The 14,334-nt window shown below is 38.0% G+C and overlaps 1 protein-coding gene across 2 annotated transcripts in view; it reads left to right on the top strand.

The window, feature by feature from the left end:
• Positions 1-4,035: 4,035 nt before the first annotated feature.
• LOC136862868 (plasma membrane ascorbate-dependent reductase CYBRD1) overlaps positions 4,036-14,334 on the top strand; it is a 118,450-nt gene continuing 108,151 nt past the window's right edge. For both annotated transcript variants that reach the window (XM_067139133.2, XM_067139134.2), the window contains exon 1: positions 4,036-4,099. In XM_067139133.2, coding sequence (XP_066995234.1) covers positions 4,064-4,099 — 36 coding nt within the window. In that variant the 5' untranslated portion in view covers positions 4,036-4,063. The remainder of the gene's footprint in view (positions 4,100-14,334) is intronic.

The following is a 14,334-nucleotide window of genomic DNA, read 5'->3' as shown; positions in this document are numbered from 1 at the left end:
AACAAGTAATTTGCAAATATCATCACTTTAATTTTTTCCTTCCCCAATTTTCCTTGCCGCTTATGTCATTAGGTCATTCATTACAACGAAGAGCAAAGGTGACAGAGCACTTCCTTGTCTTAATCCCCTTATTTTCTCAAACCAGTCTGTTCTCTCCTCCAACTTTCACAACTGACACTCCCATGGTACATCTCCCTCACTCTTTCTACTGTCTGCATCTTGATACCTTTTTTTGTAAGGCTTCCCATACCTTGTTTCTGCACAAACAGTCATATACAATACTTTCTCAAAGTTCAAGAGGGCCACCAGTAGATCTTCACCCTACTGATAATGATGCTCTTGTAGTTGTATTACTGCAAATATAAGGTCTACTGTGGACCTTCCTGATCTGAAGCAATACTGCTCGTCTCTTAACTTTTCTTCCAGCCTCTTTCTGATTCTAATCTCCAAAATTTTCTCAAACACCTTTGCACAATGACATATCAATGTGACTCCCCTATAGTTTTTAAAAACTTTCCTACTGCCCTTTTTTTAAGATGGGTATGATTATCCACTTTTTCAAGTCTTCAGGGGTCTTCCTCTCCTTCCATACTACTTTCAACATATTCAACATATTCTATAATCACTGTTTCCCTACCTCTTCTACTGCCTTCACCATCTCGATACTCACTTCATCTAAACCTCGGGCTTTGCTCCTTTCATCTTGTCCAGTGCTACCTCAACTTCTCGCCTTGCTAAGTCTTTTTCCATATTCCTTCCGTCTTCTTCTTCTTCTTCCTGATACATTTCTGCTTATGCAGGTCGTTCATTTCTTCCTTACTACATGCTTATACTTTCCTTCTCAGTGCCTCTTTCTGGGTTTAGTAAATCTTCAAAATACTCCTTACACATTCCTTTGAGTTTCTCTTTTTTTCTGCACTTCATTTCCATTTTTATCTATCCTTATAGCATCTTCCCTCATGCCTTTCCTCTTACACTTGACCATTCCATACAGTACTTTTTTAAATTTCCTTTGCTATCTTCTTCTGTCATGTCTGTCCACTTTTCTATCTATTTTTTCTTCTCCTCTATTACAACCCTTTTAGTTTTGGTCATATATTCTTGCCTTGTCTCCATTGCCCTCTGTTAAAAGCACATTCCAAAAGCTTTATTCTTCTACCCAGGTGCCACTTTGACTCTTTTGTTCCACCATGGTGTTTCCTTCAACCTTTTCCTGGTACTAGTTCTCCCACAAACTTTGTATGTAGTTTTTACTAATGTCTTCTTGAACCTCTCCCATTCTTCCTCTCCTGCTTTTTATTTGGTAAGTTCAATCGTATTTTTTCCTGGTATTCTTCTTTGGTTTTCTTCTCTTTCAGTTTCCATATTTTGATACATCTTTCTTGCTTCTCTGTCCTCTTTCTTTCTTTCATTGTCCTCATTTTAATTACCAGTAGTCTGTGATCACTATCTAGGGCCTCTGATGGTGTTTACCTTACATCTGTAACATTCTCTTCATTTCACAGTCGTAGATCATGTAATCCACAATGGATTTCCAAGACCAGTCACTGCTGTAACAGGTTATCTTATGGTTTTCTCTCTTCTTGAACCATGAATTCCCAACCATCATCCCATTTCTTTTGCACAAATCCAGTAGCTTTTTTCCCTTCCTTATTTCTATTTCCCCATCCTTCTACTCCAAGTTTGTTCTCACATCCCTTCCTTTCCTATCTACACTGACATGTCAGTAATAACACATTTAAATACTAATTTCGGGATTAACTTTCTTTGTACAGAAATTATTCACTTTGACTTTTGCTTAAATGTTGTTCTCTACAAAGTCTCAAAAGTCCAAATGTCTTTTAAATTCATCCTCTACTCACTGTGCTTCAATAAAGATACTAGATATATGTGGACATGCATGAAAGTAGTAATTTGAATACTGAACGATTTCAGTTCCACGTACCCAAAATTTCTACCCCAGAAATAATATTAAAAATGAGAAGAAAAGGAATCACTTCACTTCCTTCCTCTATTATCTTCTGAAATATTTGGGTTTGTGGATTATAATGCTGGCCCCATGGTGTAGGAGTAGCGTGCGTGCCTTTTACTTGGAGGCCCCGGGTTCGATTTGTGGTCAGGTCAGGGATTTTTACCTGTATCTGAGGGCTGGTTCGAGGTCCACTCAGCCTACATGATTAGAATTGAGGAGCTAACTGACAGTGTCCGACTCGTTGGGTGAATGGTCAGCATACTGGCCTTCGGTTCAGAGGGTCCCAGGTTCGATTCCCGGCTGGGTCGGGGATTTTAACCTTAATTGGTTAATTCCAGTGGCTTGGGGGCTGGGTGTGTGTGGTGTATTCAACATTAGAAATCATCCTAGGTAGGGCCCTCATCTTCACAGACATGCAGGTTGCCTAATAGGCCGTCTACTAGAAAAAGACCTGCACCAGGCCCCTCTGGAGGGAATATGCCATTATCATTATAATTGACGGTGAGATTGATTATTTTCACCATGTTGGTCCATATTGACTTATATTCTATAGACAAGGCAGAAAAGTTTTCTATAGAGATGACGGTGAGATAGCAGCCCCGGTCTAGAAAGCCAAGAATAACGAATGAGAGGATTCATTGTACTGATCACACGACACCTTGTAATCTGCAGACCTTCGGGCTGAGCAGCGGTTGCTTGGTAGGCCAACGCCCTTCAGGGCTGTGGTGCCATGGGGTTTTTGGTTTTAGGTTAGTGGATTATAATAAGACGATGATAAAAATGAACCCAAGTTGTAATTCATCCTTACCTTCCCATCACCTGTCAGTTTCTATATTGCAAGGCTAGAACAGAAAGTCTGCAATAGATGAAACATGCAATAACTTGGAAGCACTGATAGAAAACAGCATCAAAGAACAGAAAGTTGCCAAAACGTTAGAAACATTAAGCCAGCCAAAAGTTAAACTGGCTTTGCTCAGTTTCTACACTTTGACTAAGATTGAACACAGTGCCAAAGCATTGCTTGGGTTCCCTTATTTACTGCCAAATGCAGTGCCTAAGCAGTGCTCAGGCTTGGTTTTTTAACCAATAAATCATTGCATACTGGAAATACAACCAACTCTCTTCTGGTAAACAAGAATAACAGAGTTACATTTCCTTAAACTGCTGCTGGATCATATCACTATTCTTATCAGATAAAATACAAGTGCTTGTTTTGAACAGTAGCAAACATGTGTTCCATGCACTTTGTTTACCCCCTCGTTCCTATAAAGGCATCATGGTGTCTTGATTCTTTGAGCAATAGTGCGAGAGAAACCCTAATAAACTGGAATTCAGGATTTGAACTGTATGACAGCGATAATGGTGAATGATCTCTTGCCATGAGTAATTCAGATAATGATACATATGCAATTATGATGATAATAGCAATACACCTCTCTGTTTACATTCAGTAACATATTAATATGAATGTAACAATTTGAGATGTGAATATGAAAAATTAATAACATGCCCTATTTGAAAGAAATTGAAAATAATAAAAAGCTGCATGATAAATGTATTGACCTCCTTTCATATTTCGGTGACAAAAAAAAAAATACAAGGTGAGTTCAGTGCTGAGACAGACAATTATAGTTTAGGGTGCAAAAAGTATCATTAATATACTGTACTTCAAAGAGTGTCAAAGTTATAAAGCCTCAAAATATGGCAAAAATGCTCAGTATACAGCAGTTAATACATTACAAATATTCTAGAATTACTTTCTTTCACATATTATTCTGATCTGTGACCTTCAAAGAGGTAAAGACGGGAGTTAATCACAATGTAATTTTACTACCATTTATGAATCTCATGAAATGTAATTTTATTTTGGAGCAAGTTTCCATTATTGGGTGATTAATTTATTTGCTATAATTTCCAGCAATGTTACTTTACCGATTCTTCCGCTGTTGCCGACGCTTGCATTTGAAGATATGGCACTTCATTCTTCATGCTGCCTCTCTAGCCATTGCATATTATGGGATCTATGCAGCTCAAGCATGGCACAATCGAGCTAGCCCTCCGGTACCTCACTACTATTCCCTCCACAGCCGGATGGGATTGTTCACTATTGGATTTTATATATTTCAGGTATATATTATTGCATATTATATATTTAATTAATTCATGAACCTTGAAGCTGGTTGTATTCTTTAAATTTATTTGCATAGATCTTAGCTTGATGAAGAAATCAATGGGAAACAACCTTACTTCTCATTTCCTTTACACCTCATCAGCGACAGCAAGGCAACAGATCTGATGGGGATCCAAACAGCTGTTAGCTGAAGACTTAATAGCGTAGCGTAGGAAAACACTATGCAAGACATACTAAGCAAGGAGAGAAATGAGATAATAACCTCACTGGCCCAGTATATACCATTACAGAACCACTGATCCCATGAGTTACATGTTTCACGACATCTTCAGGCAGTGACTGTGTCCTGAATGCTATTACTCACAAAAGAAGTGTCACGCATGACTAGGGTCAGGAATGGAATGAATGAAGCCCCACCTAGCAACGAGGATAGAAATTGTGCCAGCTGGTAAAGCCTGTCACATTCCCCTGTGGCAATGATTAATGACTGACAAATGAAATGAAATGATATTGGAAAGTGTTGCTGGAATGAAAGACGACAGGGAAAACCAGAGTACCTGTCCTGTCCTGACTCCACCTTGTCCAGCATAAATCTCACAGGAAGTGATGGTGATTTGAACAACAGAACCCACTGGTGAGAGGCCAGCATGTTGCTGCCTTAGCCACGGAGGCATAACCACGTCAGTTATGTCACTAAAATTTCACGGTAAGTTTTGACATGAAGGACGTGACAATTCCATCGGCAGCAACACCCATACCAAGTAGATTCTGTACTATCACAGCTTAATGTGAATGGGAAATCAGTGCAGGCTACATTCAGTTTAAGTCCAACCAACAGGCAAATGAAGAAATAACACTGCATTTATTCAGAGAATAAGAATGCAGGCAAGGTAAGCGTATATTGATCATACATGTCGTAATAATGAATTCAGCAACAAAACCTAATAGGAAATCCTGTATTTTATCAGAAATTTGAAAGAGAAATATTTTGTGAGGTATAACTTATAAAGCTAAAAGCTAAAACTCACTATTCAGAGAGGTAGCATGATTTACTCTCCACTGATTTATTGAACTACTATTTACAGTAGTTAACAAGTTCAGTCTCGTTTGAGTTTTAAACTCCATACAGCTTTTACACATAGTTATAATCACATACACAGCCTGGTGGTGCATCAAACTTTCCTTCTCCAACATGGTCTCTACAGTTAAGTATCAATCCAGAAAAGTTGACTTTACAAAAAACAAGCCTTACTGAACTCCGCATAGTTATCTGACAGACCCAATCTTCACTGAATGACTCAACACATACTTGTATTGGTCTCATAACTCCTTGCGTTCACTTGCTACTAAGTCACTCAAGGCTGACTAACCCTCATCGGGTTTGCTGTTAATAAAAGATGCATCTAATATTTGTAACAAATATCAGAGAGAGATTCCTGGAATCAAAACAAAAATAAATAATGCTGCATTTATTCAGAGATTAGTGCAGGAATGTAAGTTAGGTTACATGTACAACTGAAAACAATTTTTCATTTATTATAGGTTACATTATGTATTTACATTTAATCATATGTATTTAGTTGGTGTATTATAGGTTATATTATGTTTATTTCTTGTAAATATTTTTCATGTGTTCAAAGTAATTCAGGAAATTTCTGGTTAAATAACTGTCCATTCTCTCCAAGTACCAGTAGCTCAAGAAAAACTCAGAGAACAGCTAATCACTGATGGATTAAATACGGATAAGTTTTATTCTGAACAAGACAACGAGGGAGGATCTACAATATCAGGAGAGGGGATGAGCATAGAAACAATGTTTACAAAGCTGATAACCACATTCTAGGGGCTAAATTCACATATTTCAAATACCTAACAGCCTGAAAGCCCAGATATCACAAGTGAACTCCCAGTTTTCTAATGTCAATACTAACTTGACAGAAAAGGTACCCAACATTAAAATGATGCTGGGACAAGTTGGACAAAGTGAAGGGAGTATTTCTGTGTTAGAGCAGAATGTAGTTCTCATTGATAAAATGGAAGAGTCTACCCTACATACTGTGGAAACAGGTCAGATCATAGTGTATTAGTGAGACAGTTTCATCTTCAAGTCTGCCAGCAAATATCAGGCAATTAGATCCTCAGGTCATGAAGGAAAGTCTCCCTGAAGAAATGCTACAAAGCTGTTGCACAAGTGGTGGGGAATTCAATTGTCTCCCATTTCTGGTCAAGAAAACAAGGCAGTCTCCCTTACCAAATGGCATCACGACCAGCGAGACGATCCCATCACCCAGCCTATGCCAGTCAATAATCGCAAAAAATCACAAAGTTATGTACGACCAGATTCAGCAGATGCAGTAAAAGGGACCAGAGTGTAACTATAGGCTGATGGATTTCAACCAGAGCAGATATAAAGAACAGTCAGAATTTGAACACAGTTTCCCTGCATGAAGAAAATTCTATCTAGGATAAGTCAACCTGCTAAACGAAAGAGAGCAATTAAAGCATGATGTTTATTGAAACAAAAGGAGATCAAAGGAAATAAAAACAAATGTTAAGGTAAAATAAAGTGAGCAGGTGTCAAAATAAACAGTGGAATAAAATACAGGGTTACTCACAGATGAACAGTTGGTTATGTAAAATGGTGGGCTCACATACAGCCGTATAATACATCAAGTTTTATGTCCACACACATAACACTCACTTAATCAGAATCCAGCAACAATCCAACTCACTTCAAACCATGAAACGATCCTGAAGCCTGGTGAATTCAGACTTTATTAAAAGAAATAAAAATTGGATCCTTGAACCTGTATCACATTAGGTCGTGAAGTGGACCCCAGAAAAGACGACCTCGCAAATGATCAAAACATCATGGAATTTCTGGAAAAAATTCTAAAACCAAAAATAGGGAAACGTGATGCAAAAAGGGGCCCAAACATGGAGAGAAAAACATGATCTTTGCAGATCAAATACATAGGTGGAGGCCACGTGAAAATAAATGAAAAGTTTGTCTTGTGCATATATAAATAAGCAGAATAATGGAATACTGAGTCAGGGAAACAGAACACAAAATACAGTAATAATATGAGGAAGATAAGAAAAGGAGTTGAATTAAAACAAACAATCCTCCTCAGAGTGCAAGAAGGCATATGATTTACCATTCATGCCAAGTCCACTCATGATTTTTTTTTGCTAGGGGCTTTACGTCGCACCGACACAGATAGGTCTTTTGCGACGATCCACTCGTGATCAGGAGCCAGCAAACATAAAGAGAAGGTACCTAAAAGTGTCCCATGAAAGAAGTAGAACTGTTCTCACAGATCCAAGGGATATAATATTGCGGCTGGCCCAAGAGTCAGTACTCACCAATGCCTTCCTCAAAGATATTGTCATAGCAAAACATAGCATCGCAGATTCCACCATCACACACAATACATTGTTAAATAATCTGCTGGTAATAGACTCGAAAAGTGCTGGAAAGAACTCAGTCAAGACACACAAGAGTTAGATTTTTCAGGTCGGGATAATAAACCGCAAGCATAAAATAATCCCAGCAGTAGAGAACGAAATATGATTAAAAATGAAGTCTCCACATTCATGTTACCATACGCCCACACACGTACAAATATAAACCATATGCCATGCACTACAAGGAGAATCCCGAGCTAGACAAAGCCCATCATAATGGCATAAGGCAAGGCAAATCAAATAAATACCTGTATAGAAAACATCTCTAGCTCAATCATAGAGCATAAATCCAAATGTAAATAAAACAAGGCGAAATTACCTTAAAAGGCTCCAATCAAAACATGCCTGTCACCATGGAAATAACCATATAGATGATTCACAACATTGAGAAAAATGAGGAATTATAATATATGGTACCTTTCCTCATGAAACCAAGAAGATAAAAAGAGAGGATACAGGGCATCGTAAATGAACCCCGTGTTTCTCCCAAGACTTGAAATGACTAAACATCAGGTATCAGTACAAAAATGGAATATTATAAACAAGGGCTCTATCTTTCCTCAAGCATTCCAGAACAGAATTCCCAGAAAAAGCTAAAAGCAGAAAAAAGTAATAAACCAAAACCTTCTAGGAGGTTGGGCTCTTGTTGCCATCTGGTGGCAGGGATGCGACATACATAAGAAACAAACGTGAATACAGCATAAGAGAGATTACCTAGAGTTGAAATTTTAAATGTGGCATTTTCTTTCAACAACCAGAGAATACATGTATTGGCTGAGAAGAAAATGCTTATCCAGGCCAAGGCACATGACGTAGAAGAGGACCAAGTCTCCCTACTGAAATGGATTGGGCCTGGTAAAGTGGATGAATGGCTGGATCCATTTCCATGGCAAGCCAGATGCAGCAAGGGAATCTGTTCAAGCTGGATGGGAGGTTGGATGAGTGTGTGGCACCAACAACGCCAGACAAATAACAATCCAGTCATAATGAGGAGGAAACCAGGTTTTACTTGCTGAGGACCACCCCGCCAGACAAGGTCCATGCAAGGAGATACGAGCGGTAAAATTCCCTGTCAGTTCAAGGCAAGCTGGAACCAGTTGGAGTGGAGGCAGACAACGGTGTGGCACCAACAACCCCTCATTCGGAACAATCTGGTCACGGTGAGAATGAAACCGAGCTCACCGACCCGGAGAAGGAAATGGACCCAGTAGCCATGAAGTATGAAAACACCGAACCAAGATATAACTTGTACCTTAGGAAGTGTTGTAAAGAAGTGAAAAATTGTTTTATGTTATAGGGGGGAGGGGGGAATAATTGATGCAAGTTAGGTTATGTGTATAATAGAAAACAATTTTCCTTATATTATAGGTTAGATTATTTATTTAGGTAAGGTAAGTAAGGGTGTATTCTGCCCGAAGGCAGGTCCAAACCTTCACAGAGGTGTGCCTGAGCCGGAGTTTACGTACGGTAGGGCGGCCAGTTCCTTTCCGCTTCTCCATTCCCTTACCCCCCACAACAGCGCGTGGCAACCCATCCACTTTTTGACCACGCCCAATGTTGCTTAACTTCAGAGATGTCACAGGATCCGGTGTTTCAACATGGCTACGGCCGTTGGCATGTATTTAGGTTTAATCATGTAATTCGTTCATGGATAATAGTTTACTTTTTTATTGTTCATAAATATATTTTGTGTGTTTAAAGTTTTTCAGGAAAATTGTGGTTAAGGTTGTATCATGTCCATCACTTATAAATAACTGTCTGTGTTCTCCAAGTGATCAGGAAAATTCCCATGTGTGTGTGTGTGTGTGTGTTAATGTAAGTGAGTATTCAAATCTTCACGTCCCAAGAATATATTGCATAATATTTAATGTGTTTCCAGATATCGTTAGCTTATTTTTCATAGTGACAAACTTGTTTTAAGACAATTCTAGAAACCGGGCAAGTTGGCCATGTGATTAGAGTCACGCAGGTGTGAGACTGCATCCGGGAGATAGTGGGTTCGAACCCCACTGTCGGCAGCCCTGAAGATGGTTTTCTGTGGTTTCCCATTTTCACACCAGCCAAGTACTGGGACTGTACCTTAATTAAGGCCATGGTTGCTTCCTTCCTTCCCACTCCTAGGCCTTTCCTATCCCATCGTCGCCATAAGACCTATCTGTGTTGGTGCGACATAAAACAAATTGTAAAAAGAAAAATAATTGTAACATTGTAAGAAAGCAGAATTATCTAGCCAGTATGTACAGTATATGAAGAGTGTTGAGAGAGTTTGGCTGTGTAGTTAAAGGAGTGCTTAAGAGTTGTGTTGTTGATAATGCTGCGGCAGATCAACTGCAGTTTACTTTCTGAGATGAGAAGTTAAGTAGAGTGATGTGTTGATAGTTTATGTGTTGCTGCTATTATACTGACACCACGACGGTGGGTTATTCGTAAACCACTGTGTATTTTGTACGCCTATGTGATCAGTTCAGTGAGCGAGTTATAAGTCCAGAAAGTCAGCGAGTTATCGTACATCAGTCACATTATTCGGATACTGCTTTGCGGATCGACTGTGTATTATTGTGTGTATATTTTGACGTGTTATCATATTGTATCTGTTTTAAGTGAAAATCTATATATATATATCTAGATATACAGGGTCTTTATTTAAGCTTGGCAAGGACTTTCTCACTCTACCTTGGCCGCCAGTGATGGCTCAGTTGCCGGCTACCGCGCATGCGTATGTACGGCCGAATACGGGTCTCAAAATCATTATCATGCACTTTATTCACCATATTTACAGTTTATGCTCAAAATCATTATCATGCATTATCATGCATTTATCATGCATTTTACTCACCATTTTTACAGTTTATGCTGAAAATGTACCCCCATTCGCTGCCAAACATAATCGGCATCTCCTAATGAACTTTTTGGTTACTCTACCAAGTTCTTCAGCACTGATGGATGCAACTGCAGAGGCTCTTATATTGTCTTTAAGTTTAGTGTGTGATGCTTGTTCCCATAAACTACTGTACATTTTTTAACATTCCCCACAAATAAAAATCACATGCCGTTAAATCTGGGCTACGAGGGGGCCACAGATTTTTACTTATGATCCTCGTACCAAGCACACTTCAGTAAGGAGATAACGACCTTTATGTCTATTTTTATTGTTTACTGAACCTATACGTTTGAATCTCTTGGCCAGTTGTTTTATTGCCCGATTGATAAGAATGGGTCTCCCCCAAAATTTCGCTTGAAACTTTTGTCTTGTCCTAGCACACGATTTTCTGCACTTAATGTAAGTATTGTGCAGATATACACATTCACGTAACAAATATTTCACATACATTACAGCACTATACATAATCACAATAAAAAACTATATAATACGATATACAGTACGCAGTAGCTTCATGGAACATCCTACTAACTCGGAGCTCAGCTCTCAGCAACTGAAGAAAGTGCCAGAAACCGGTAGCGGCCTGTCATCGGCGGCCAAGGTCGAGCGAGAAAGTCCTTGTCAAGCATACATAAAGACCCTGTATAAAAGAACATGTCCTGACTGACTCATCATCGCTGAGTCAAAACTACTGAACATAAAGAAATGAAATTTTGAGGATACATTTGTATTACAATGTAGGTGTTCTCTAAGGGAGGATTTTCAGGTATACTGTCACTAAGGGGGTGAAAAGCGGGGTGAATTTTTAAAATGAGTGTATCTATATTTCAAAAACTTAATAGTTTAAAGATGTGAAAATTGGTATTTAAAATCTTCTTTAAAAATAAGAAAACACTTTTTTTTTTTGGAAAATCCTCTTAAGGGGTGTGAAAAAAGGTGAAAATGGGGTTGAGTACCTTTCATGAGGATACTTATACATCAAAAACTGAAGATGTTACAGTCTTGAAAATTGGCATTTGAAACCACCTTTAAAAATAAAGAAAAACGTATTTTTTGTTTTTGGAATATCTTCTTAAGAGGGGGTAAACAAGAGTCAAACAAGGGGTGAATTTTTAAAATGAGTATACCTACAATATATCTAAAAAATGTACCATGTTACGATGTGAAAACTGGTATTTGGAACAAGCATAATTTGTTTTCTGAAAATCCACTTAAGGGGAAGTGTTAAAGGGGGTGACATTTTAAAATGAGCAATCTGCAGTATATCTCAAAAACTTAACATATTACAGAAGTGAAAAATAGTATTTTTAATTTCTTTTAAAAATAAAGTAACATGTATTCTTTTGTTTTTGGAGAAAACACTTAAGTGGGGGGGGGGGTAAATGACTGAAAAATGTTTGAATTATTTTGATTAGGATGCTGGTATCTCCCAAACTGAAGATATTACAGGCGTGAAAATTGGTATTTTGAATCTCCTTTAAAAATAAAGGAACACATACTTTTTTTGGAGAAAACACTTAAAGGGGGTTAATATGACTGAAAAATGGGTTAATTATTTTTATTAGGATACTGGTATCTCCAAAACAGAAAATATTACAGATGTAAAAATTGGTATTTGGAATCTTCTTTAAAAATGAAGAAACACATATTTTGTGGCAGGGGATGGGGGGATGTAAAAGGAGTTGAATTATTTTTATGGGGATACAAATAATCGCTATTTGCTTTACGTCGAACCGACACAGAAAGGTCTTATGGCGACGATGGGGTAGGAAAGCCCTAGGAATGGGAAGGAAGCGGCTGTGGCCTTAATTAAGGTACAGCCCCAGCATTTGCCTGGTGTGAAAATGGGAAACCATGGAAAACCATCTTCAGGGCTACCGACAGTGGGGTTCGAACCTACTATCTCCCGATTACTCGATACTGGCCGCACTTAAGTGACTGCAGCTATCGAGCTCGGTGGGTTTACAAATAAGAAGTGGACTTAAAACAGTATACCCCTAAGGGGGTTTTGTCTGGGGGGTGAGGAATGATGACAAAAATATGCATTTATATGAAACCGTTGGAAGTATGAAGTTAAAATTTCAAATTATATCCTAGGCTTTAAATAACGGAAGGTTTGAAACAAATTTAACCACTCAGAGAGTTAAATGGGGGTTAAGATCCGAACACAAATATACTCATTTCTTCTTGCGAAATGTTTTAACGTACAAAGACAAAATTCCAATTCCAAATCCTAGGTGTGAAATAGGAAATATGTTTTAACGTTCCAACCCTAAAGTGTTGAATGAAATTATTCATCCCTCCAAAACTGTTTGATGTACAAAGTTGTAATTTTAAGAGAAGGGTCTTCTTTTATCTTCTAGGTATAAAACACCATATACTTCAAAATATTTCTCCCCTAAAATGTTTAGATGGTAGTTGAATCCTGAAAACACAATATCCATTCTTCCAAAACCATTTCAGGCATGAACATGACTTTTTTAATCGAGGGTGGTCTTCGATATCCTAGATGTTAATAAATATTTCAAAACATTCACCCCTTAAAAAAGTATTCATTCCTCCATTACTGTTCGACGTACAAAATAAAATTTCACAGGTAGGTCGTGTTTACATATTAGATGTTTAATAAAATATTTTTTAAAACATTCAAATTTTTCTGTACGGTGTTCAAGTGAGTGCTAGATTATAAAATAGATAATCATTCCCCCAAAATCGTTTGACGTACGAACTAAGGACATATTTTACAGGCTCAGCTGACAGTGGACTCTCCAAAATGTAAAACTTTGAATAATAACTTTAATTTTAAAGCTGTAGTGAAGCATGGGTGTCATACATATACATATACCTAAACTATAGTCAGTGACAGCAGTGGTATTATTATTTTTACTACTTCACTGCACCTATTTCAGTATTGAGGTACAGGCATTGCAAATGGCCAGTACCATACTAATGTTCTTGTCATCTGTCATCCGCTTTGTTCACCGATGAGGCCATAGTTTGAAGAGATGGCATCATAAACTTTCATAACATGCACACACAGGTGTGCAGTTTTAAATTCTATTGTTATGGTTGTCGCTAATCATCAACAGCACTTTGGAATGATCGTGTCATGTGGTATTATCCATGAATAAATGATTGGCCCATACATGCTACCCTGATGAGAGAATGGATTAGCACATATTACTTTCTTGAGGGACATGCTGCTTGGCAGTTCACCGTGATTTGTGTTTCATGCATGATAGAGATCCAGCCTACTTCAGTTTGCATGTATGCCAGATAGTGGACAACACATTTCCACAACAGTGGATCAGACGTCAAGTTCCAGTGCAGTGACCTACACAGTCTCCTGACCTTAATCCACTGGACTTATCAGTGGGGACACATGAAGAGTGCTGAGTGTACTACTCTGGTTAACAACATCAATGACCTGGAAAAGTGTATTAATAACAACTGTGCAGCTGTTTGACAGGACTCAGGTAAGGGGTTGCCACCTCTCAAGAATCTCTCAGTTGCCAACTCCTCCCACCCACAAGCATCCAGGAACAGAAGAAAATAAAATAAATCTGAATTTTTAAATAAAAGATTCAGTGATTCTGTTAGTATCACTCATTAAAACAATCTTAAATCATATGCTGATATAGACATAAAACATATTTGGAAGGAACAATATGATTTCACTTTAAACATACTGACATTTTAAAAAAAATGAATGTTAAGAACATGTCCTTACTTTGCGTACTTATTTGCAACTCTTTTTTCAATCATATATAATGTTTGTCTTTGCTGCCTTCAGTAACCCTTCATCATCTCTCTCTTTTAGAAAACTGAAAATCTCAATCCAACTTCCAGAAATGTTCATTCTGTTTTGCAGTTCTCTCTTCA

This window comes from Anabrus simplex, chromosome 2, assembly GCF_040414725.1.
Source record: "Anabrus simplex isolate iqAnaSimp1 chromosome 2, ASM4041472v1, whole genome shotgun sequence".
In the NCBI taxonomy this organism is placed as follows: domain Eukaryota; kingdom Metazoa; phylum Arthropoda; class Insecta; order Orthoptera; family Tettigoniidae; genus Anabrus; species Anabrus simplex.
This window is presented reverse-complemented; position numbering and strand designations above follow the sequence as displayed.